The sequence below is a fragment of the Scyliorhinus torazame genome, chromosome 14 (genome assembly GCF_047496885.1).
Source record: "Scyliorhinus torazame isolate Kashiwa2021f chromosome 14, sScyTor2.1, whole genome shotgun sequence".
In the NCBI taxonomy this organism is placed as follows: domain Eukaryota; kingdom Metazoa; phylum Chordata; class Chondrichthyes; order Carcharhiniformes; family Scyliorhinidae; genus Scyliorhinus; species Scyliorhinus torazame.
Window position 1 is genome coordinate 35,354,339 of NC_092720.1, and position 27,215 is coordinate 35,381,553.

The 27,215-nt window shown below is 46.5% G+C and overlaps 1 protein-coding gene across 3 annotated transcripts in view; it reads left to right on the plus strand.

Annotated features, from left to right (window-relative positions):
- Positions 1-2,107: 2,107 nt before the first annotated feature.
- The window catches only part of LOC140389631 (transcription factor Dp-2-like), a 246,866-nt gene continuing 221,758 nt past the window's right edge, over positions 2,108-27,215 (plus strand). For 2 of the 3 annotated variants that reach the window (XM_072473917.1, XM_072473919.1), the window contains exon 1: positions 2,110-2,308. Coding sequence is in view for 1 of the 3 variants with exons in the window: in XM_072473919.1 (XP_072330020.1) it covers positions 2,306-2,308 (3 nt within the window). In the remaining 2 variants the exon portion in view is untranslated. Of the gene's footprint in view, positions 2,309-27,215 lie in introns of all 3 variants that reach the window. The other variant, XM_072473918.1, reaches the window with a different exon arrangement.

Consider the following 27,215-nt stretch of genomic DNA (forward strand, 5'->3'; position numbering starts at 1 on the left):
TGTCTACATATTGTTTTAAGAAGCCCTCCTGGATGCTCCTTACAAACTCTGCCCCATCCAGGCCCCTAGCACTAAGTGAGTTCCAGTCAATATTGGGGAAGTTGAAGTCTCCCATCACAACAACCCTGTTGTTTTTACTTGTTTCCAAAATCTGTCTACCTATCTGCTCCTCTATCTCCTGCTGGCTGTTGGGAGGCCTGTAATAAACCCCCAACATTGTGACTGCACCCTTCTTATTCCTGATCTCTACCCATATAGCCTCGCTGCCCTCTGAGGTGTCCTCCCGTAGTACAGCTGTGATATTCTCCCTAACCAGTAGCGCAACTCCGCCACCCCTTTTACATCCCCCTCTATCCCACCTGAAACATCTAAATCCTGGAACGTTTAGCTGCCAATCCTGTCCTTCCCTCAACCAGGTCTCTGTAATGGCAACAACATCATAGTTCCAAGTACTAATCCAAGCTCTAAGTTCATCTGCCTTACCCGTAATACTTCTTGCATTAAAACATATCACTTCAGGCCACCAGACCCGCTGTTTTCAGCAACATCTCCCTGTCTGCTCTTCCTCAGAGCCATACTGGCCCTATTCCCTAGTTCTCCCTCAATGCTTTCACTTTCTGACCTATTGCTCCGGTACCCACCCCCCTGCCATACTAGTTTAAACCCTCCCGTGTGACACTAGCAAACCTCACGGCCAGGATATTTATGCCTCTCCAGTTTAGATGCAACCCGTTCTTCTTATACAGGTCACACCTGCCCCGGAAGAGCTCCCAGTGGTCCAGATAACGGAAACCTTCCCTCCTACACCAGCTGTTTAGCCACGTGTTTAGTTGCTCTATCTTCCAATTTCTAGTGTCACTGGCACGTGGCACAAGGAGTAATCCCGAAATTACAACCCTCGAGGTCCTGTCTTTTAACTTTCTGCCTAGCTCCCTGAACTCCTGCTGCAGGACCGCATGTCCCTTCCTGCCAATGTTGTTGGTACCAATATGTACAACGACCTCATCCTGTTTGCCCTCCCAGAAGCTGAAAACAGGAACAAAGCAGCATAAAGATGATTACTTGAGGTGTGGGTTATTAATTGTGCCACTGCAAATCAGGATTCACAGTTCATGTGTGTTATTTGCAGGGAAGTACTGGCAACTGAAAGTTTAAAACACTCAAAACTTCAGACATTTGAAGGCTCCACACGGTGAATTTGAGGACAAACCTCTATTTTGTTCAATGGATGCAGTGAGATCTTAAATCGTCAGCTGAAGTCCTCATCAGAAATGCAACATTGAATAACAAAGCAAGTGAGACTGTGGGGACCAAGCAGGCTCACCTGTGGCATTAAAGTAAGTGAAAATGGTGGGCCGCGAAGTTCGGCTGCCATGGGTCCCGAAGGATGGCTGGTTGGTAAAATGGGCAGAAAAAAGTTTGAAAAACACAGCCCTTGACCCTGCATTGCTCCCTTTTGCCCTTGATCGCTTCCTTAACTCTGGACTGTTCCCTTCACCCCTGGATCGTCCCCTTTGCCCTGGGTTTCCTTTTTACTGTTTTACTCAGCATTGCTGCCTGTGCCCTGTGGATGCCCCGGGCCGGCGCGCGCTTCCTTTGTATCCATTCCGGGGGGGGGGGGGGGGGGGGCGGGGGGCGGGGCCGCACTGTAGCCATTTGTTTACAGCGCAGACCCGCCGGCGGCCAATGGCTGGGGCGCTGCTGTGACGCGCGCGGCGCCTGAGCCAATGGGGAGCGGGAGCGCGCGGCGCGGGCCGGGGAGGGGGGAGCGGGGGCGCGCGGGCTGGCTGGATATTGTCACATTGGAGAAGATCCCTCATTTTGTGTTTGTTTTCTTTTCTCTTTGCTTTAATTTTTGGGCATTTAATTGGCGGGACGCTCATTTGTTTCTCCCCCAAGCCTTTCTTGCTGAAGTAGCTGGCGAACAATCGAAACCTTTTCTGGGAGGAATTCCACCCTCCCCCCCCCCCCCCCCCCCCCTCAATGAGCAAATAACGTGTGGTTAATGCTGGGCAAGATTAGCGATGAGTGCTTTCAAGAAAAAAAGTTTGTTTATTTTTTGACTTCGACGTTTCTTTTTTTTTTGTTCTCCACGCCGCCCCCCCCCCCCCCCCCCCCCCCCTCTTTGATCGGGAAAGCCCGGGGGCTGAGGAGAAGTGGGCAGTGTCCGGCCCGGCTGTTGTCTGAGGGGCTCTGACCTGGTCCCTGGGGAGGGGCGTTGAGCTCGAGCGGATCTGACAGATTGGGCCAGCTGACGGCCGCGGCTAACTTCTCGCCCAGTTTCTTACTGGAGCAGATTAAAAAGATGGTGAGTGGCTGAGGCACTTTTATCTTCAGCGGGGAGGCTGGGTGGGGAGGACGTCGCCAGACGAGGGTGCAGACACCGAGAGATTGGCACACTTGTCTTTGCAGGGTTGTGCCCTTGAAAGAAATTGGGGAAATTATTCATCTGCTTCTTGCTTATTCTTTTTTTTTGCAATTTTGTCCCCGCGACGGTGGTCCAAGGGCAATGTCGGACATGCACATTGCTGCTATAATCTTGATGTTGAACGCCCCATGAAAGTGTCTTTCTCTCCCTTTTACCCCACCCCAGGCTAATAGTTTTCTGAAAAGTAGTGCATTCAATTTTGGGTTTTGCTTTCCTGGGTTGAGAGGGTAGAAATGTCGATCAGATATTTACAGAAATAACTACTGTAAAAACCAAAATTAGAACTTTGGGTGAGATACTTGAGTTATCAGTTTTTCAAACATTTACTCTTTAATCGTCGGCTGGGCTGGGCCAACATATATTGCCCATGAGAAGGTGCTGGTGAGCTGCCTTCTTGAACTGCTGTAGTCCATTAGGAGTCTGCACGTTCTCCCCGGGTCTGCGTAGGTTTCCTCCGGGTGCTCCGGTTTCCTTCCACAGTCCAAAGATGTGCAGGTTAGGTGAATTAGCCATGATAAATTGGCCTTAGTGTCCAAAAAAGGTTAGGTGGGGTTGCTGGGTTATGGGGATAAGGTGGAGGTGTGGTCTTAGACAGGGTTCTCTTTCCAAAGGCTGGTGCAGACTCAATGGGCCGAATGGCTTCCTTCTGCACTGTAAATTCTATGATTCTATGTAGGTACATCCTCAGTGATATTAAGGAAGGGGTTCCAGGATTTTGACCCAGCAATACAGTTTCACGCAGGATGGTGTGTGGCTTTTTTGGGGGGGGGGGGGGGGGGGGGGGAACTTGCAGGTGGTGGTGTTTCCATGCATTAAGGGGGGATGCTAGTGTAGTGGTAATGTCACTGGACTAGTAATCCAGAGACCCTGGTTAACGCTCTGGGGACTTCAGTTTGAATCCCAAGACAGATGGTGACATTTGAATTCAATAAAAATCTGGAATTCTAATGATGACCATGAAATCATTGCAGTTTGTTGCAAAAACCCATCTGATTCACTAATGCCCTTTTTAGGGAATGAAATTTGTTATCCTTACTTGGCCTTTACCTGATCCATACCTACATGTGACTCCAGATACACAGCAATGTGGTTGACCCTTAAATACCCTCTGAAATGGCAGAACAAGCCACTCAATTCAAGGGCAACTAGAGATGGGCAATAAATGCTGACCCAGCCAGTGACACCCACATCCCATGAATGAATAGGTTGTGGTTTTGGAAGATGCAGTCACAGGAGCCTTGGTGAATTCCTGAATTGCATCTTGTAAATAGTACACACTGCTGCCACTGTGTTGGTGGTGGAAGGAATGAATGTTAAAGGTGGTGAATGGGGTGACAATCAAGCAGGCTGGTGTCAAGTGTCTTGAGTGCATATGCAGCTGCGCCCAGTCAAGCAAGGGGAGAGTATTCCATCACACTTTGGGGAGTCAGGTGGCACGTTACTTGCCGCAAAAGTCCTGCTCTTGTAGCCACATTATTTATTTGGCTGCTCGAGTTCAGTTTCTGGCCAATGGTAACCCACAGGATGTTGATAGTGGAGGATTCAGCGATGGTATTGTCATTGAATGTCATGGAGAGATGGTTAGATCCTCTATTGTTGGATTATTGCCTGGCATTTGTGTGGCACAAATGTTAATTGCCACTTGTCAACCCAAGCCTGAATGTTGTCCAGATGTCCACATGGACATGGATGGCTTCAGTATCATGACTGGTGCTGAATCTTGTGCAATCATCAATGAACAGCTCCACTAGAGGGAAGGCCATTGATCAAACAGCTGAAGATGGTTGGGTCTAGGACACTATCCTGAGAAATTCTTCCAGTAATGTCCCAGGAGTGAAATGATTGATCTATAATAGCCATAACCATTTAACCATGTATGGCTCCAACCAGTGAAGAATGTTCTCATTGACTCCAGTTTAGCTAGGGCTCCTTGATGCCACACTTGGTCAAATGTGGCCCTGATGTCAAGGGCAGTCACTCTCGCCTCACCTCTGGAGTTCAGCTCTTTTTGATCATGATTGAACCAAGACTGTAGTGAGGTCATGAGCAGAGCGGCCCTCTTGTAGTTTACCTGTGTGTGTAAATTTATGCCTCAAATTGTCCTGCAACATTGGTAATTTATTCTTAATCATGAAAACCTTTTTTGCAAAAGCAAAATACTGCAGATGCTGGAAATCTGAATTAAAAAATAGAAAATATTGGAAATACATAGCAGGTATGGTAGTATCGGTGGAGAGAGAGAGAGAGAGTTTGATGACCTTTCTTCAGAATCCTTTTTCTAATTTGGTCTACAGTGGAACAAATGTGCTTGGATATTAGTGGTGGCAATAACATTTTGAAATTGCATGTTAATGTTTCAGTGCAAGCACAGCAGCTCAATGAAATCTGCAGTGCTATATTCAAAGAATTAGACCAGGTGCAGTTGTTGTTTCCCCTTCTCTTGAAGACAATTAAAAATAGATGCTGCCAAGGTCTGACACCTCTCCTCTTTGGTGATGCTCCTTAAAACCTGACTCCTGTAGTGCCAGCTGTGACTCAGTGGATAGCGCTCTCAAACTCTGAAACCTAAGGCTTTGGGCTCACGCCCCACACCAGGGCTTAAGTACGAAAATGAAAGCTGACTCACCAGTGCAATACTGAGGGTGTGCTGCCTTGTCTCTCAGGTGAGACATTAAACTGATGACCTGTCTGCCTTCTGCGGTGGATGTAAAAGATCCCGTGGCAATGTTTTGAAGAGGAGCAGGCGGGTTATTCTTCGTACCCCGGCCAATATTTACCCCTCAGTCAACATCATAAAACTCTTACCTGGTCATGATCACGTTGCTGTTTGTGGGAGTTTACTGTGCACAAATTGGTTTCAGGGTTTCCTACATTAGAACAGTGATTACTCTTCAAAAAGTACTTTATTGACTGTAAAAGTGTTTTGAGACTTCAGATGGTTTTGGGTTTTGGAAATTGTATGTCTTCCTTTCTCTTTTGATCAAGACCTTTTTGTCATCTTTTGGCTTCGTGTTTTTATTGATATTCCTCTTGTTTTTTTTAATATAGATTTAAAGTACTCAATTCATTTTTTTTCCAATGAAGGGATAACTTAGTGTGGCCAATCCACCTACCCTGCACATCTTTGGGTTATGGGGGTGAGACCCACGCAGATATGGGGAGAATGTGCAAACTCCACACGGACAGGGGCCGGGGGCCAAACTGGGTCCTCAGTACCGTGAGGCAGTAGTACTAACCATTGCACCACCATGCCGACTTGGTATGCCTCTTGTTAAGCACCTTGGCATGTTTTACTATGTTAAAAGTGTTGCAAAGTGCAAATCGTTTTAAAAAGAATCTGTGGGTCGAAGCCACGCATTGGACCCTGGTTTCCTCTCCTGTTCTGATTTTCTTGCTGTCTCTGCACCTTGTAGGGTATGATTCCATTAATGATGGTTGCCCAACAGACCCCTTCATACCTGAAACTTGACCATGTGTGCAGGACTGTGGACTGTGCAACATACACACTCATGGCAGATCCCAACTCTGCCCATTGTCCAATACACGTACTACCCATGAATGCCACTGTGTATTGGGTGGGAACATAGGACAACATAATGCTCTCTGGCCCAGGTGTCCTGTGTCCATTTGTAATCAGTTCTCTGGCCTAAATGATGTCAGATAACAAAGCATAACTCTACGATTGAACCTGGGACTAAACATCTCTACCTGTCTCATTTCTGGATTATCTCTGATCTCTCTGAGATAGGGATGGTATTGATGAACAATAAACTTGAAATTCCCTACATGGGTATAATTATAAAATTGAAATAATTGACTCTTCAGAAGTGGTTTAATGTGCTTGATGTCTTGCAATAGGATATGGACATTGTTATCTTCAATGGTATACAGCTTGATGAGTAACTTCCTGTCCTCAATTTTGTTCTAAAATTGGATTTTGTTCAAAGTATATACTTACCAGCGTTTGTGTGTGTGTGTGTGTGTGTTCCAAAATGTTTTCCTTAACAAATCCAGCATCCGGAACTAAAATGGCCTCATAAGATTACCTCTCAACACATTTGCAAGCATATAGTAAAGTAACCCATTTCTTTAAAAAAAAAATAGAACATGCTACCCTTGTCTGGACCATCTGAGTCTTCTAGATTGGCAGATTCAATGGGGAGAGTCGTATGGCATTGTACCAGGTGCTGCTGCCTTGCAAGCAAGTTCAATCAGGAGATGGGTTGAAACATACAGGTACAGTTATCACAATTAACCCACAGAAATATAGTGAGAAAGGGGAGAAGGATCTGGTTCGAAGCTTATCTGGTTTTTATCTGTCAGTTAATCAGGATGGCTGTATTAGTGGTTGTTCTACAACAAATGGAAATCCATCAGATGAAACGGATTTGTTATATCTGAGTGAAGGAAAGGCAGTGGATTTACTGGCTGCTTTTTTAGGACTTAGTGAGGTAAAATGTTTTCTTACTGATGACATAATAACAATGTTTTGCGCAGGTGTCAGTGGCACAGTCAAGCTTAACACTGTTATTTTCAATCTAATGTCCATGTCGGTGTGTTATTTGGAACGTAATCCCGAAGTGATAGGACCCAATGAAAGAGATCCACATTATGATGGCAGTAAAGCAAATGAGTCCACAAGGCCATCCCTGATATTGCTGCAACTGTACAATTTAGTGTCGTGAAGGAAGTGCTTAATTTGGCTGATTTCACTTTTTCCAAAAGCCTTCGAAGGATAGAAATAAATGTGAACATTTAGTCCGAGATCCCCTAGTGACATTTTTAGTGGTGAATATACACTTTGGAATAAAGCCATGGGAGGCTTGCCTGACAAGGAGGCAAAACCAAGCTTATCTCTCATACTCTGTGCCGCTGACCTGACATTTAATGATTAGCCTTAAAGAAAGTTGGCATAGTTAGTACCCTGGAAGTTTGAAAGCATTGATGCAGCTTATTGATTGTTGGTAGGTCGACTGGCAAATGTACCGCTGGCTACTGTTCTTCAAGCATTAATAAACTGAATGGCTACTTTGGTTTAGCCCAATTGGTAACTAGCTGCATATTGTTTGCAATCGCGGCTTAATAATTTTTTAATAATCTTTATTGTGATAAATAGGTTTACATTCACACTGCAATGAAGTTACTGTGAAAAGCCCCTAGTCGCCACATTCCGGCGCCTGTTCAGGTACATAGAGTGAGAATTCAGAATGTTCAAATTACCTAACAGCACATCTTTCGGTACCGGTAATACTGGAAGTACTTATGGACCATGGGCTGTTACAGCCCCAGCACATGATAATTTTTTTCACGAGCTAGATGCTGAAACAAAACCTTCACCGATTAACTTGTTAACTGTTGGATTATGTTTGGAAGAATGCGCTCTGGTCACATTAATTCAAACGTCTGTTATCAAATGAAGGTGTAATCCTCCTCTGAAACTATTGGCTCTGGATTCAGCTTTTTGAACTTCGGTTTAGGACAGCTGCAATTCAGCAGCTGAGTTTGTGCGGGCTTGACTAACCAACCCACAGGATGGAGTAACAAGTAGGAAGACCTATGCATTTATAGTCAGAATACACATTAGGACTGACGTACGATAATGTCACATTTGACACTTGAAGTGTTGCCTTTCCTGGATTAAATGGCGGTGATTTCTGGATGCCTTTAGCTCCTCAGCTGACCTATGTAGCAAGTGAGGTGAACCAGGGCATTGCAGGCAACAGTAACTACATTTATATTGTTATGGGCCAGGGTTTAGAGAACCCCAAAGTGTATCATGGAGTTCACCTGACCCACAACTTTTAATAGATTGTGGTATGGGGAGCACACGGCCCACTCTACAGGTATGGTACAGCAGAAATGGAAATGTATTCTTGAAAGCGAAACAATGTTTATTCTATGAACTCCAGTTAACCTTTAAGAAACATACAGTGAACATCTTAGCAACCATCAATTCAAATACAACCCCCAAAGAATACAACACTAAGTAATCCTTTAAGCTTTCCTTTTAACATCCATATGACTTAAAACACCTTTTACCAGAAGCACATCAGGTTAAAGTCACTACTGTCACTAAAGTCAGGTTAAAATCACCAGGATCGATTTACAGTCTTTAGATTACAGAGAGAGATTCATACACCTTCTGGCTGTGACTACAGCTATCCAGCTCCACCCACTTTATGACATCACTGCAGTAGTAAACACCCATTTCTTAAAGGTACTGTCACTACAGATATTTATATACACACCCATTTATAAACACCCATTTCTTAAAGGTACTCTCACATGACACCTCACCCAAGAAAAAAAAACCCATCAACTTCAAGAGGGTTTCATTTTTCACCTTTTCACCATCCTTTAAGAAATGCACACAGTAAATATACTTTTTCGTTTCAAAAAACAACACACGCAAACAGGTATAATAATATAGTCCATTTTTTTTTTTCGTTTTTCTTCCTCCAACTGAAATTCCTTCTCGATTGACAGTCTCTTTGAACAAGAAGGTCTCTGCACGATCCATCCATTTCTCTACGCCTCGGCATTTCTCTTTAAAGTCAGATACTTTAGTTCAATCTGATCACAGAATCCCTTGTAATTCCCCAACACAGGAGCATTGGTTATCACAGCTTTCAGGCCATCAAATGCCTGTTCAAAGTCCGCTGTCCACTGAACTTTTCGACATTTCTTCAACAAGTCCATTAGTGGAGCAACCATGCTACAAAACCTTTGCACAAATGTTCGAACAAATCCACTCATGCCAAGAAATTGCATTATTTCCCTTTGTCTTGAGGGTATTGAAAACTCCTCAATAACTGTTGGTTTCACATCTGGTGTGACCATTCGACCCTGTCCAATTGTATGGCCAAGGAAAGTGACTTGGGCTTTTCCAAATTCACTTTTGGCTAGGTTTATCACCAAACCCGCCTCCTGAAGTCGATCAAATAACTCCATCAGATGTTTAAAATGTTCTGTCCATGTCTGGCTGAAAATTACCAGATCGTCGATGTATACTGCACAATTGGGTAATCATGAAGCAACTTTGTTAGTTAACCTTTGAATTGGGCTGGGGTGCTTTTCATGCCAAATGGCATAACTCTGAATTGGCATATACCATCTGGAGTCACAAAAGCTGAAATCTCCTTCGCCCTTTCGGATAAAGGTACCTGCCAGTAACCTTTAAGTAAATCCAGTTTGGAAATAAAAGCTGATTGTCCCACTTTCTCAATGCAATTCTCCAAACGTGGGATAGGATAAGAGTCCGTTCTTGTGACTGCATTAATCTTTCTATAGTCCACACACAAACGTTGGGTACTGTCTGGTTTTGGTACCATCACTATGGGTGAGCTCCATTGGCTGCAACCCACTTAAATTATGCCATTTTTAAGCATACTCTCAATCTCTTTGTTGACCTGTGCCAATTTTAAAGGGTGAAGTATGTATGAATTTTGTTTGATTGGAACAGCCTTTCCCACATCTACATCATGTATAGCCATTTTAGTACTTCCCAATTTATCTCTACAAACTTGCCTATGTGATATCAATAACTCTTTCAGGTCAGTTCGTTTTTCCTCTGGAAGGTATCTCAACAATTTATCCCAGTTTTTAAGAACATCTTCGTTTTCCAATTTAATTTGAGGTATGTCAAATTCACAGTCATCTGGATTTGGTTAGTCGCTTTGAGTTAGAATCATTAAAACCTCCTCCTTTTTCTCTCCTTCCCTTTCAAAGTACCTTTTAAGCATATTCACATGACACACTCGGTGAGTCTTCCTTCTATCTGGAGTTTTCACTTTTCACTGTACCTCGGTACACGTGACAATAAACAAATCCAATCCAATCCAATCACTTAATTTCCTTTCAATCTGATAAGGTCCACAAAACCTTGCTTTTAAAGGTTCACCTACCACTGGTAACAATACTAAAACTTCATCTCCACTGGCAAAACTACGAACTTTGGATTTCTTGCCCGCGACCCGTTTCATCACATGTTGTGCACCTTTTAAATGCTGTCTAGCCAATTCACCTGCTCTATTTAATCGTTCCCTAAAATTTGACACGTAATCCAATAATGTAATTTCCGATTTCTCACTCACCAATTTTTCTTTAATCAATTTAAGTGGTTCTCTTACCTCATGACCAAAAATTAGTTCAAAAGGACTAAATTTGGTTGACTCATTTGGTGCATCCCTAATTGCAAACAGTACGAATGGAATTCCTTTATCCCAATCCTCTGGATAATCTTGACAATAAGCCCTCAACATTGTCTTTAATGTCTGATGCCACCTTTCTAACATTCCCTGCGATTCTGGATGGTACGCAATTGATTTAAATTGTTTTATTCCTAAGCTATCCATAACTTCTTTGAATAACCTCGAGGTAAAATTTGATCCTTGATCCAATTGAATTTCTGTGGGTAGTCCATATCTAGTAAAGAATTTAAGTAACTCCTCCACAATCTTTTTAGCTGTAATATTACGTACTGGAATGGCCTTTGGAAACCAAATAGACACATCCATTATAGTCAAAAGATATTGATTCCCACTTTTCGTTTTAGGAAACGGTCCTATGTAATCAATCAGGACCCTTGTAAAAGATTTCTCAAATGCTGGAATGGGTATTAAGGGCGCTGGTTTTATCACTGCTTGAGGTTTCCCTCTCACTTGACAAATGTGACATGATTGACAAAATTTAACTACATCTTTATGTAGTCCAGGCCAATAAAAAATGTTTTTGTATTTTAGCTTGAGTTTTCCTTATTCCCAAATGACCTCCCACTGGTACCTCATGTGCAACTCGCAACACCTCCTTTCTATACCCTACTGGCTATACTACTTGATGAACCTCTGCCCACTTTTCATCCACCTGCATATGTAAAGGTCTCCATTTTCTCATCAAGACATTACTTTTACGGTAATAGCACTCTGGTATACACTCCGATTCCTCTTCCGTGTATGCGTTCTGATACATCCGTTTTATTTCTACATCTTTCTGTTGTAACTCCGCCAATTTTCCTGAACTAAAAATATCCGCCTCATCCTCCACCTGTTCTTTTTCAACCATCTGATCAGAAATCATTTCTGATAATTGCACTTCATCTTCACTCTTTGATTTCTCCTCTTGTCTTAACCTGTGACTTTGTGACCTTGTTACTGCACAATCCGGAAAAATTCCAGGATATTCGTCCTTCAACGCTTCAGTTGTCTGATTTTCCACTGGGTTATCAACCACAGGAGGCATCACTCCCACCTGCGATCCAGCTATATCATTACCCAAGATAAACTGTATTCCTGGACAAGATAGTTTCTCTATTACGCCTACTACCACTTCACCACTCTTCACTGGACTTTCCAATCTTACCTTATGTAATTGAACACTACTCCTCTCACCCTGAATTCCACATATTACCACCTTTTCTGGCAACATTCTTCCCAAACTACAAGACTCCTCATCTCTTATCATTAAAGATTGACTAGCTCCCATATCTCTTAAAATTGTGACTTCTTTACCTGCTCCCCCTGATACACATGAGTAAACTTTACCCACACAAGTAAATTCTTTAAAGAGATCTGGCACCTTCTTATCAATCACCTCTTGATCAGGCTGTACAATCTTTTGCACCTCCTTCGCTTCACTGGGGCTTTCCTTTACCACTTTAAGAAACCCCACTGTCTTATCCTGTTTTACCACATCAGCCTTCCCCGTGCTTTTCTTCAACCACCAACACTGTGACTTTACATGGCCTTGTTTATTACAGTGAAAACATTTGAAACTTTTCATTTCATTTCCACCCTCCTGGATTTCTTTTTTAATCTGAGGTACAGTCTCCTTATTATCTCCCATCAGATCACCTTTGCCTCTACCACTTGAGTATTTCTCATGTCCCCAGTTTCTGTCCCTCACAGGCTGAGACTGATGTCGGAAACCAAGCTTTGATTTATGAACTAATTCATAATTATCTGCCATTTCTGCTGCTACTCTCGCAGTTTTAACTCTCTGCTCTTCCGCATGAGATCTCACTACATCAGGAATTGAATTTTTAAACTCCTCCAAAAGTATAATTTCTCTGAGAGCTTCATACGTTTGATCTATTTTCAAAGCCCTTATCCACCTATCCAAATTACTCTGGTCCTTTCAAACTCCATGTATGTTTGACCCAATATTTTCCTTAAATTTCTAAACCTTTGTCTGTAGGCTTCAGGCACTAATTCATATGCACCTAAGATGGATTTTTTCACCTCCTCATACGACTCAGATACCTCCTCTGAGAGTGATGCATACACTTTAATAGCCCTACCTACCAGCTTTGTTTGAATCAGTAATACCCACATCTCCTGTGGCCATTTTATTTGTTTAGCTACCTTCTCAAATGAAATGAAAAAGGCTTCTACCTCCTCATCAAACCTTGGCAATGCTTGGACATATTTAAATAGATCCCCACCAAGCCTTCGACTATGACGCTCTTTCTCACTATCCTCATCACTATCATCCAACTGTACATTTCCCTTTACATCTGCCAATTTTAACTGACTGTCATTTTTCATGGCCATTTTCTGAAGTTCAAACTCTCTCTCTTTATCTTTTTCCCTGATCTGTATCTCCCTTTCTCTTTTTGTTCTCCTTTTCTTTTTCCTCTCTCTTTTTCTCTTTCTCTTTCCGCTCTATCTCTTTCTCTTTCTTTTACTGCTCTCTCGCTCTTTCTTTTTCCTCCCTTTCGTATTCAAGCTGCTTTAATTCTTTCTCATGTTCCATTCGTTTAAGTTGTAATTGAATTTTTGCCATTTCCAATGAGTCAAACTGTATCTCAGGCAACTTTAAATGCTTAGCCATCGCCATAATTACCTCATCTTTTTGCATTTTGTCAGGTAATGTTAACTGCAATGATTTTGCCAAATCTAAAAGTCTGCTTTTAGTCTCTGTCCGTAAAGTACTGCGTGTGACCGTCTCCACCCCCCAAAACTTCAGAGCCTCTGAAAGAGCCATTGTCCACAACACACTCCCTACTTAAACTAGAATACCACACCTGAAAAGCAATCACAATATGCTCACCCCTCACTGTCTTTAAGTTCACTAAGCCAATCCAATAGATAGACTTTTATCCCCCCCCGAGCCCCCAATTTGTTATGGGCCAGGGTTTAGAGAACGCCAAAGTGTATCATGGCGTTCACCTGACCCACAAACGTTAATAGATTGTGGTATGAGGAGCACACAGCCCACTCTACAGGTATGGTACAGCAGAAATGGAAAAGTATTCTTTAAAATGAACAATGTTTATTCTATGAACTCAAGTTAACCTTTTTAAAACATACAGTGAACATCTTAGCAACCATCAATTCAAATACAACCCCCAAAGAATACAACATTAAGTAATCCTTTAAGCTTTCCTTTTAACATCCATACGACTTAAAACACCTTTTACCAGAAGCAAATCAAGTTAAAGTCACTACTGTTATTAGTTTTAAATCACCAGGATCGATTTACAGTCTTTAGATTACAGAGAGAGATTCATACACCTTCTGGCTGTGACTGCAGCTATCCAGTTCCACCCACTCCATGACATCACTGCAGTAGTAAACACCCATTTCTTAAAGGTACTCTCACTTGACAATATAGTGTTTTTAAAATGGTGTCAGTGTGGGTTTATTATCGTTCCCCCATTTCCTTGGATTGCCACCTTGCCATGATGGAGAGGCTTGACTGCTCCTTTGATCCCGAGAGCAATACTACCGGGAGTAATAAACCCATGACGGTAAGATCAGAGGGGAGGAATCAGACAAAGCGCAATCCAAAATGAGTCCTTAATGGCGGATCAGGCGAGAGATACTTGTATGTTACCAACGGCTGCGATGGCGGAATATAGCTCCAGCAGTAGGGAGATCCTCAGTGCCGAGGTTCCCTTGCCACTGGAACTGGACCTACCCTCTGTCAAGGACCATGGGCGAAATTCTCCGGTATCGGCGCGATGTCCGCTGACCGGCGCCAAAAATGGCGCAAATCAGTCGGGCATCGCGCCGCCCTAAAGGTGCGGAATCCTCCGCATCTTGGGGGGCCGAGCCCTAACCTTGAGGGGCTAGGTCCGCGCCGGACTGATTTCCGCCCCGTCAGCTGGTGCAAGTGCCCCGCCAGCTGGTGCGGAAATGACATTGCCGGGCGGCGCATGCGCGGGAGCGTTAGCGGCCGCTCACGGCATGCCCGCGCATGCGCTGTGGAGGGAGTCTCTTCCGCCTCCGCCATGGTGGAGACCGTGGCGAAGGCGGAAGGAAAAGAGTGCCCCCACGGCACAGGCCCGCACGCGGATCGGTGGGCCCCGATCGTGGGCCAGCCACCGTGGGGGCACCCCCCGGGGCCAGATTGCCCCGCACCCCCCCCAGGACCCCGGAGCCCGCCCGCGCCGCCTTGTCCCGCCGGTAAGAGAGGTGGTTTAATCCACGCCGGCGGGACAGGCATCCTAGCAGCGGGACTTCTGCCCATCCGGGCCGGAGAATCGCGGGGGGGGGCCCGCCAACCGGCGCGGCATGATTCCCGCCCCCGCCGAATCTCCGGTGCCGGATTCACGCCAGCCCCCGGCGATTCTCCGACCCGGCGGGGGGTCGGAGAATCTCGCCCCTGGTATGTGTCTGCTGATGTGAAACAGCATACCCTTAAAAGATATCCCGCACCTTCCTGGAAGAAACCAAACCCCCCCCCCACACACACACAGAGTAAAGTCCTGCATTGATTGTCGAGAGATGACGGGGACAGGACTGAGATCTAGAAGTCCCTAGCTTAGAACTGGCATGTTGGCAGTGGAGTTTGATTCAGTCGTCTTACTCTTGGAATAGGAACAGGAGAACATTCTGGCAGCTTTCTTCACAACTGAGCAGCCCTCTTCAGGATCCACTCTGCCACCCCGCATGGGTAAAGGGCTAGAAAAGATGCCTTAAAAATAGTCTGTTTGACTTCCGATGGCGGCTATGAAGGAGTAGGTCGCACATTTGGTGGACCTTTGGACCTTTACCCCCGATTTTTCACTGGACTTGATTTGGAAAATAGATGGTAGAGGCAACTGTTGATTAGATTGCCACATCGGTGCATGGAGAGGCGGACGGGAAGTGCGGAGAAGAAACACGAACAGAGAAGGTTTGGGTTGAAGCTGCAGCGGGGGAAAGCATGGCGGATGATCGGAGTCCTGGCTTGTCGACCCAGCAGTCAACAGAGCAGCTGATGCAATTTATCCACGAGGGCTTTGCCAAGCAGAAGCAGGAATGCTTGGACCCGATTAAAGAATCAATTACGCGGCTGGAGCTCAGATTGGATGCCCAAGATCGGGCGATCCAGAAAGTAGAGAAGGCGCTGGCTGAGCAGGAGGAACATCAAACTACGGTGGAGTTGGAGGTGGGGATGCTGAGAGACCAGCAGAAAAGGCTCCTGGAGAAGGTGGAGGACTTAGAGAATAGATCCCGCCGGCAGAACCTGAGAATCGTCGGTCTCCCGGAGGGGTCCGAAGGAACAGACGCTGGGGCATACATAGCGGGCATGTTCGAGAAGTTTCTGGGTGATGGGACATTCTCCCAACCCTTGGAGGTGGACAGGGCTCACAGAGCGCTCTGGAGGAAGCCGCGTGTGGGGGACCTCCCGAGGGCAATGGTGGTGAGATTCCACAGGTACTTGGACAAGGAACGTATTTTACAGTGGGCCAGGCCGACACGGAGTTGTAAATGGGAGAACAGTATCCTGCGGATCTATCAGGACCTGTGTGCAGAGGTGGCCAGGAGAAGAGCGGGGTTCAATCAGATAAAGTCGACCCTTTTTAAGAAAAAGGTGAAGCTTAGACTGCTGTATCCGGCCTGTCTCTGGGTCACGTATGAGGAGCAACATTTTTATTTCAAGTCGCCCGAGAAAGCGATAGACTTTGCGAAAAGGAAAGGACTGGTGGCGGACTGAGGACTTTGAACTTTGCTGCAACGTTCACATTAAAAAAGTTTCTTATTTTTCAGACGTTATTTGTCATGCCTTCTGTATTGATGTGGGGCCAGTTGCAGAGCTGAGTGAGTTAAAGTTTACATTTGCACTGATGGGGGTTGGAGGTGTGTTTGTTAGATGCTGGATCTTCTGTTTGATCTTTTCTTTGGTTATCGGTTTTTTTTCTAGGGCAATTGTGTTGGGACTGGTTTTTCGTTTGAGTATGTGTGTATAAGCGGTGGGGAGGGAACAATAGGTGGGAGAATGTCTGGCACCATGGACAGGGGTCACCAAGCTAGCTGGGCGGGCTAGCTCACGGAAGCGCTGTGGGGGGTGAGCAGATGTTATGGTTGTCGAAGGGGTCGGTTTACATTATGCTGTTACTGAGGGGGGAAGATGTTCTGCTGATGAGGAAGGGACTGTTGCTGAGGGACAGAAAGGAAGTTTCTTGGGGGCGGGCCGGTGGAGGCGTGGGGCGCGGGCTGGAGACTGGCCCAAGAAAGGTGATGGCTGATCGGCAAAGGAAGGGGCGATGAGCCCCCCAACTAGGCTGATCACCTGGAATGGAAGAGGATTAAATGGGCCGGTTAAGAGGGCACCCTTGTTCGCTCATCTGAGGGGACTGATGGCGGACGTGGTAATGCTACAGGAGACGCACCTTAGAGTAGCTGATCAGATCAGATTAAGGAAGGGATGGGTCGGACGGGTTTTTCACTCGGGGCTGGACTCGAAGACTACAGGGGTCGCGATCCTGATTAATAAGCGAGTGGTGTTTGAGGTGGGAAGAATAGTTATGGATGTGGGAGGCCGGTACATTATGGTTAGTGGGAAACTGGAGGGGTTGCAGGTGGTACTAGTAAATATGTATGCGCCAAATTGGGATGATGTGGAAGATCCCGGACCTAGATTCGCATAAGTTGGTCATGGGAGGGGACGTCAACACAGTTATTGACCCTGGTTTAGACCGGTCGAGCTCAAAGACGGGCAAGGTGCCAGCAATGGCAAAGGAGCTAAAGGGGTTCATGGAGCAGATTGGGGGGGATGGTGGGGGGTTGGGGGGGGGGGGGGGGGGGGGCGGACGTTGGTGGGTGGACCCATGGAGGTTTGGGCAGCCGAGAGTGAAGGAGTTTTACTTCTACTCACAAATGCATAAAGTTTAATCCCGGATTGATTTTTAAATTTTGAACAGGGCTCTACTGACGGAGGTGATGGACACGGGGTATTCGGCGATGACAATCTCAAATCATGCCCCGTACTGGGTTGACATACAGGTTAGCAAGGAGAGTAGCCAGCGCCCGCACTGGAGGCTGGACGTGGGACTTTTAGCTGACAAAGAGGTGTGCGGGCGGCTGAGGAAATGTGTTCAGAATTACCTGTAATTCAACGACACGGTGAAGTTTTGGCAGTGGTGGTCTAGGAGGCATTGACGGCGGTGGTTAGAGGGGAGCTGATCTCAATACGGGCCCACAGGGAGAAGGTAGACAGAGCAGAGACGGACCGACTGATAAAGGAGATATTGCAGGTCGACAGGAGGTATGCGGAGAACCCAGAGGCAGGGCTTTTAAGGGAACGACGGAGGCTACAGGCGGAGTTTGGCTTGTTAACTACAGGGGGCGCGGTAGAGCAGCTGAGGAAGGCGAGGGGGGCGATTGCTGAGCATGGGGAGAAGGCCAGCAGAATGCTTGCACAGCAGCTTAGAAAAAGGGAAGCAGCCAGGGAGATTGGGAAAGTAAAGAATAGGGACGGGAGCCTGGTTGGAGACTCAGCAGGGGTTAATAAGGCGTTCAAGGAGTTTTACAGTAGGCTGTATGGGTCGGAACCCCCAGCGGGGCCGGAGGAGATGAGGCACTTCTTAGGGGGGGCTGAATGTCCCGAAGGTGGATGGGGGTTTGGTAGAAGGGCTGGGGGCCCCAATTGGGTTGGAAGAGATAGCAGACGGTCTGAAGGCCATGCAGTCGGGTAAAGCCCTGGGGCCGGACGGGTACCCAGTGGAGTTCTAGAAAAGGTTCTCTGGGACATTGGGGCCGCTGTTGACGAGGACATTCAATGAGGCAAGGGAGCTTGGGGTGCTTCTCCCGACGATGTGACAGGCCACGATATCATTGATCCTGAAGCGGGGCAAGGAACCGGAGCTGAGTGGGTCCTATAGGCCGATATCTCTATTGAATGTGGATGCCAAACTGCTGGCCAAAATCTTGTCCTCTAGGATTGAGGATTGTGTTCCGGACGTTATTGAGGAGGACCAGACGGGGTTTGTTAAGGGAATGCAGTTGGTGGCCAATGTAAGAAAGTTGTTAAATGTGATCATGATGCCCCCGGAAGGTAAGGAGGTGGAGGTAGTGGTCGCAATGGACGCAGAGAAGGCTTTTGATCGGGTAGAATGGGAATATCTGTGGGAGGTACTGGGACGGTTCGGATTTGGGCGGGGCTTTATTGACTGGGTCAGGTTGCTGTATCAGGCTCCTGTTACGAACGTACGGACGAATAGGACAGCATCGGAGTATTTTAGGCTGCATCGGGGGCCGAGGCAGGGATGCCCCCTCTCCCCACTGTTGTTCGATTTAGCCATAGAACCTCTGGCAATTGCGCTGAGAGCCTCAAGGGGCTGGTCCGGTGGGGGGGGGGGGGGGGGGGGGGGGGGGGGGAGAAGAGTGGAACACAGAATCTCGCTTTACGCAGACGACCTGCTCCTGTATGTATCGGACCCACTGGAGGGGTGGAAGAAATAATGAGGATTCTGGGGGAATTCGGCCGGTTTTCGGGGTATAAACTAAATATGGGGAAAAGTGAGATATTTGCGGTCCAGGCAAGGGGGCAGGAGACGCGACTGGAGGAACTGCCGTTTAGAGTGGTAGGGGGAAGCTTTCGGTACCTAGGCATCCAGGTGGCGCGGGAATGGGAACGGCTACACAAGTTAAATCTGGCCCGACTAGTAGACCAAATGAAGGACGATTTTCGGAGATGGGACGCGCTGGGAGGGTGCAGACAGTGAAAATGACAGTCCATCTGAGATTCCTGTTTGTGTTTCAGTGTCTCCCCATCTTTATTCCGCGGTCATTTTTTAAACGGGTCAATAAGGTAATCACTGGCTTTGTATGGGTGAGCAAGACCCCGCGAGTAAAAAGGGGGAAGCTTGAGCGGAGCCGGTGGGGGGAGGGCGGGCTGGCGCTGTCGAACTTCAGTAGTTACTATTGTGTGGCGAACATAGCCATGATCAGGAAGGTGGGGGAGGGTTGGCATGGAGCGTATGGAGGCGGCTTCATGCAAGGGCACCAGCTTGGGGGCGTTGATAACAACGCCTCTGCCATTCCTGCCGGCACGGTACCCCACCAGCCCTGTGGTGGTGGCGGCCCTAAGGGTCTGGGGGCAATGGAGGAGGGACGTGGGAGCGGAGGGAGCAACGGCGTGGTCTCCAATCTGTATTAATCACTGGTTTGCCCCGGGAAGGATGGATGGAGGGTTTCGGAGATGGCAGAGAGCAGGGATTGAGAGGATGGGGGATATGTTTATAGAGGGGAGCTTTCCTAGCCTGAGGGAACTGGAGGAGAAATTTGGATTGGCGACAGGAAGCAAATTTAGGTACCTGCAGGTGCGGGACTTCCTACACTGGCAGGTTTCAACCTTCCCGCTCCTTTCACCAATGGGGATACAGGACAGGGTAGATTCTAGAGTGTGGGTGGGAGAAGGGAGGGTCTCTGACATTTACAAGGAACTCATGGGGTCAGAGGAGACGCAGACTGAGGAGCTGAAGCGCAAGTGGGAAGAGGAGTTGGGAGGAGAGATAGAGGACGGTCTCTGAACGGACGCGTTGAGTAGAGTCACGTGTCAGTGGCCCGGATGAGCAGGTTCTTTGGGGTAGGAGATAGGCGCGCAAGGTGTGCGGGAGGGCCAGCGAACCATGTCCACATGCTCTGGGAATGCCCAAGGCTGAGGGAATTCTGGCCGGGATTTGCGGATGTCATGTCCACGGTGTTGAAAACAAGGGTGGCACCGAGTCCAGAGGTGGCGATTTTCGAAGTGTCGGAAGATCCGAGAATCCAAGAGGAGAAAGAGGCAGACGTTCTGGCCTTTGCTTCCCTGGTAGCCTGGAGACGGATGTTATTAGCTTGGAGGGTCTTAGTTTAGAGTAGGGGGTTAGTAAAGGTGGGATCTGCAAGGGAGGAAGACGGCTTTTGCACTATGTTTATAAATTCATGTAACATTGCTTATTTTGTTGTTGTTGTAAAACCATAAATACCTCAATAAAATTTTTATTTAAAAAAATAGTCTGTTCCATCCACAGCCTGGATGGTAAACTGCATCCAGCAGCTCATCGACCTGTGGTCAGAAAACCAAAGTTAAACTCTATTTCAGAACCTGGAATGTATGAACCATTGTGGATAATGAGCAAAACAATCGACCAGAATGAAGAACTACCCCTGTTACCCGTGAACTTGGATACTTTTCAACATTGGTGTCGCTGCCCTGCCAGAGACCCGAAGAGCGTGAAGAAGGGCAGCTGAAGGATGATGGCGATGGTTATTCCTTCTTCTGGAGAGGAAAATCTGAGAATCAGTCCAAGACACATGGAATTGGATTCGCCATCAAGAACAAACTTGTCAACCAACTTGAGTTCCCTGTCGGCATCCTTCAATAATGTCTTCACCAAATTCTCCAAAGTTTCCATTCTAATGGAGTGGAGGAAAACTGGAAAGAGCTGAAGACAGCCATCATCTCAAGCTGTGAAGAAACTGTTAGCTACAAGACCAGGAAACACGAAGACGAAAATTACCATGCCATCCAAGACCTCATTAACAAGAACAGGAAAGCTCTCCGTACCTGGCAAAACAAAGTAACTAGCAAAGCAAAGAAGAGAGTTCATCAGTGAACAAAGGTGGAGGCACAAAGAAGAACTAGGGAAATCAAGAACCAATGGTGGACTGAGAAAGCAAAAGGAGCTGCAGCTCCTCACCGATGAACACGAGACCTGGGACTTCTTCAGTGCCACCAAGGCAATATATGGAACAAACACACCGAAGCCTCAAAACTGGTATGGAGTAAGGACAGAACCCTCTTCACAGACAGAGAAAAATTTTGCTTTCAATGGAGAGAACACTTCAAAGAACTCCTAAACCGTGTACAATCATAGAGGAAATCGCCCAACTCCCAATCAAAGATATCTTGGACTCCCACCAAGCATGGGCGATGTCGAAGCCGCCATTAAACACGTGAAGAATGGAAAAGGTGATGGTGGCACAGTGGGCTAGCACTGCGGCCTTGCGTCTCCATGGACCCAGGTTCAATCCCGGTCCCGGGTCACTGTCCGTGCGAAGTTTGCACATTCTCCCCATGTCTGTATGGGTCTCACCCCCACAACCCAAAGATGTACAAGGTAGGTGGATTGGCCATGCTAAATTCTCCCTTAATTGAGGGGGGGGGGGGGGGGGGAAAGAATTGGGTACTCTCTCAATTTTTTTATTTTTAAAAAAAGAATGGAAAAGATGCAGTAGCAGATGGGATTCAGGGCAGAGATTTTCAAACGTGGAGGAGAAACGAGCACCCGTCATCTCCATCAGCTGTTCCTGTAAATCAGGGACAGAGAAGAAATTCCTGCTGGCCTCAGGGATGCCATCATCGACACCATCTTCAAAGCAGACTGTGGGAACTGCTCCTTTCATTTTTTACCTGTCCTCCAAGGCGAGCGGGGCCACCAGCAGTAGCTTTCAGAGGTGTTGTCACAGTTCAGAAAGTGACGTGGGACCAACGGACGCAGCTGAATGGTGAGGAAGTCCTGTTGGGTATTTTCCAAACGATACTAATCTCTTTTTTAATCTTGTAAGTCATTGCAAGGGTAGGAACTCAGTTGATTTATTTTTTAAATATAAAAGTCTTCTGAGGTTTTAAATTGAAAGGGTTTATTCATGGCAGGAGAGCTGGACGTTGCGTATGCTCCTCCTGCTTTATGTGGGTAGCTGGGCACATTTCCAGTCCCTGGGACCAGTATGTGTGCAGGAAATGTGTGCAGCTGCTGCTCCTCGAAGCTTGGGTTTCAGAGCTGGAACGGCGGCTGGGGACGCTGTGGAGCATCCGCAAGTCTGAGAGCATCGTGGATAGCATGTTTAGAGAGGTGGTCACACCGCAGCAGAAGGGACTTGAGGAAGGAAGGGAGTGGGTGACCAGGCAGTCCAAGAGAAATTTGCGGCACCCTAGGTCTGTGTCTACGTATTTCCATTGTATATTTATCTTATGTCATATGTTTTTCCTGTATGGAGCAATCTGCCTGGACTGTATGCAGAACAATACATTTCACTGTACCTCGGTACACGTGACAAATCTAAATAAAATAAATTAAATCAAACAGGCAGGTAGTTGAGGAGTCCCCTGGGATCCTGCTCGTAAATCGGTATTCCATTTTGGAGGCTGTTGAGGGCTCTGGCTCCCCCAGGGAGTGCAGACAGAGCCAAGCTCTGGCACCACAAGCAGCCTGACTGTACAGGAGTGGGGTGGGGGGGGGGGGGGGAAGAGCAACAGTAATGGAGGATTCTGTAGTCAGGGGAGCAGATGGCCGTCAATGTGACTCCGGGATGATGTGTTGCCTCCCTGGTGCCAGGGTTTGGGATGCCACTGAATGGTTGCAGGGGCAGAGTATTAGACAGAGGTGATGGTACATGTTGGCACCAATGACATAGGTAGAAATATATGGTCTTGCATCAAGAATTCAAGGAGCTAAAAAGCAGGCTCTCTCGGGTTGTAATCTCTGGATTACTCCCCGTGCCAAGTGCTGGCGAGTACAGAAATGGGAGAATAACACAGATGAATGTGTGTCACAGAGTCATAGGTGTTTACAGCATGGAAACAGGCCCTTTGGCCCAGCTGGTCCATGTCTCCCAGGACTTGATGATCTGAGATATAAGGAGAGGCTGGATAGGCTGGGACTATTTTCCCTGGAGCGAAGGAGGCCTAGGGGTGATCTTATAGCGGTCTATAAAATAATGAGGAGAATAGATAAGGTAGATAGTCAACCTCTTTTCCCAAAGGTAGAAGAGTCTAGAACTAGAGGGCATAGGTTTAAGGTGAGAGGGGAGAGATACAAAATAGACCAGAGGGGAAATTTCTTCACACAGAGGGTGGTGAGCATCTGGAAAGGGCTGCCAGAGGCAGTGGTAGAGGCAGGTTCGATTTTGTCTTTTAAAAAGTAGTTAGACAGTTACATGGGCAGGGTGGGTATAGAGGGATATGGGCCAAATGCGGGCAAGTGGGACCAGCTTAGTGATAGAAACTGGGCGGCATGGACAAGCTGGGCCGAAGGGCCTGTTTCCATGCTGTAAACTTCTGACTCTATGACGCTCAGCTCAAGAAAGGCTCACGAACAAGCGGACGACAAATGAACCCCTCAAAGACGCCTTGGCCTACCTCAAAAAATGCAGCATAGACATCAACACCTGGGAGACCCTTGCTCAGAAGAGACTTACTGGGAGGAACTTCCTGATTGAAGGGACATCATTCTTTGAGGACACCCGACAGGGAAAAAGAGCGGGAGAAAGAAATATCGGCGATCTAGAGTCTAGGACCCAGCTCCCGGAAACACCTGTCAAATGTGCGGCCGAAGATGGGGCTCTAGGATCGGGCTCATCAGCCATGCAAACAAACAAAGAACAAACAAAGAAATGTACAGCACAGGAACAGGCCCTTCGGCCCTCCAAGCCCGTGCCGACCATACTGCCCGACTAAACTACAATCTTCTACACTTCCTGGGTCCGTATCCTTCTATTCCCATCCTATTCATATATTTGTCAAGATGCCCCTTAAATGTCCCTATCGTCCCTGCTTCCACTACCTCCTCCGGTAGCGAGTTCCAGGCACCCACTACCCTCTGCGTAAAAAACTTGCCTCGTACATCTACTCTAAATTTTGCCCCTCTCACCTTAAACCTATGCCCCCTAGTAACTGACCCCTCTACCCTGGGGAAAAGCCTCTGACTATCCACTCTGTCTATGCCCCTCATAATTTTGTATACTTCTATCAGGTCGCCCCTCAACCTCCTTCGTTCCAGTGAGAACAAACCGAGTTTATTCAATCGCTCCTCATAGCTTATGCCCTCCATACCAGGCAACATTCTGGTAAATCTCTTCTGCACCCTCTCTAAAGCCTCCACATCCTTCTGGTAGTGTGGCGACCAGAATTGAACACGGTATGGACCCACAAAACCCATGACCAGTGACAGAGCTTCTTAGGTGGACAGTCATACTCGTTAGTGAGAGATCGTCGAAGAAGCAGGTTAACACTCGCTCCATGTGAAAATGTGGTGGGTTCCAGCCCTCCTATGGATTCGAATCAATGTTCTAATCTGGTACTTCAGCGCGGAACTTGAAATAGTCCTTTCGGAGGTGCTATCTTTAGGTTGAGTTGTTAACACCAATTTGCCAGTTTGAAGAAGCTCTGAGAGCTCGGCTGTGTTGTGGCTGCAACACAATCTTCTCTTAATCAGCAAAACGACAAACAGATGGTCTGGTCATTCATTCACGTGCAGTGTGTGGGACTTTACTATGTGCAAAGTGGTTACTACATTTACCTACAGCTCTTTGGGATGCCCTAAAATTCTGCTGATCTCACATCAGTCCTAAGCCACGTGAATTCAAGTTTGATCATTTGGAAATGCACCTCCGGTATTTCATAACCATGGGCTAGTAGGAGGGGGCAGATTATAGGAGGTGAGCAAAAGTACAGTCAAAGAGGTAGACATTAGACAGCCGACTGAAAGGTAAGAAGAAGTGGAATGAAGTAAAGAAGTTTGGAAAGAAAGTTCACGAGTATCGGTGGAGGGAGATGCGATGAGGTCGGAATCAGGAACGTGGAGCGCGCATTATCACTTAATGCTGGCAAGTGGCTTCACAACTGAGGTGGGATGAGGCCGTCAGTAGAGTTGTAATCGAAGAATAAGATTTTAAATGTTTTGCAACGAAGATCTGGGAGAAAATGAGGCAGGTGAAGGCAGGAGTGATGGGGAATGAAATCTATTGTGAGGAGAATGTATGTATATATATATATATATATATATAATCTTTATTATTGTCACAAGTAGGCTTACATTAACACTGCAATGAAGTTACTGTGAAAAGCCGCTAGTCGCCACATTCCGCTCCTGCTCGGGTAGACAGAGGGAGAATTCAGAATGTCCAAATTACCTAACAAGCCATGTCTTTTGAAACTTGTGGGAGGAAAGCGGAGCACCCAGAAGAAACCCACGCAGAGACAGGGAGGACACGCAGACTCTGCACAGACAGTGACCCAAGCCGGGAAACAAACCCAATCTCTGGCGCTATGAAGCAACAGTGCTAACCACTGCTACTATGCCGCCCATGTGAGCAGCAAGGTGCTGAAAAATGAAGAGCGCGTTGGAGACGTGAAACCAGCAAATGACCAACGTTTGGCTAATTGAGTATCAGTCAGTTTGAGGTAGAGTTGCAAGTGAAGATCAGTGGAATTGGTGTTGGATATGGTTTGAAGCTTGGCTTAGAGTCACTTAGCACACCGTGGTTGTGCATGTTCCGCTTCAGTACGAGGCATGAACTCTGAATCTCTGGTGCAGATTATATGGTGAGAGCAGAATAGAGTGGCTGTGATTTTGCTGCCAAGTTTAAATGTTGTTCCGACTCTTCCAATATTGGAGAAGCAGTGACGAATGGTAATGGTTAGAGTCTGGGTGATGGTAGTGAACCGGAACTTAGTGTTTTCAACATATGAAAAGAAACTGAGCCCATGTCTTCAGATGATTCTGTGTAGCTAGTGGAAATTTTTTTTCGTGGAACCTTGGGTGCTCTTGACGTGATTGCAGAAATGAGAGAGAGAGACCACTGCAGCAGATTTACTTCTTATATTGGGGCAGGTTGGAGTGCAACCAAATAGGCTGAATAAACAGGGGCCGGGCATATTAGAGGAGTGGGGTGGGGTGGGATAGATGATTAGTTGCTCAATGGAGAGATGAGGTGAAAATGGGAGAGACGGAATGTCATTGGGGGACAAGAAAGGGAGGTAGGCAGTAAGAGCTTTGATGGAGAGGTGCGAGGGAAAAGTAGAGTGTCAACTGCTCAGAGGAGGAAAAGTTCTTGTTTTCTGGCTATTTGACTGAAGTGGCTATCGCTGCCAATCTCGTCCCAAGCAATGCCAGTATGGGGTGATTGCTGATGTCCCATGTGTCGATGAACATCTGGACCAGCATAGACTAGGGTTTGGATTTGAGGCCTTCGTAAGTATTGCTCAATTGTTCACTGTTGTAACTAGTTGTGTTTCTGAGGAGTTCTAAATGCAAATCTTTGTATTGCCAGTTTAATCCACATAGGCAGTGAAAATTCAAAGCTGCACTCCAAAGTTTAAAATAGTTGTTAGATTGATGTAGAGTTTCAGGGATTAAGGCAATTAAAAATAGAATATTTTGGACCTTTTGCCAGATTGCGATCGATGTTAGGTTCTCCATATGCAAGTGAAATATTAGCATATAAACAGTCAAAATGCATTCAGTTGAGAAGCACCCCTTTTATGAGTACCACAAACATGTTAGTAAAGGAAGCATTATTGTTAGATGAAGCAAAGATTTAAAGCCACAGGTTGCACTGGGCTTCGCCTGAACTCTTGCCACGTACTGCAAACTGCACCTGTGTTGTTAGCTGTCTTTGACTCCTGCATCTAAGTGTAATGTAAATGGAGAATGACTGATGGCAATGCTGTTAAACACTGGCCCTTGGATAAATAAATAATATTTTATTGTCACAAATATGCTTACATTAACACTGCAATGAAGGTAGTGTGTAAAGCCCCTGGCCACCACATTCCGCCGCCTGTTCGGGTGCACAGAGGGAGAATTCAGAATTCT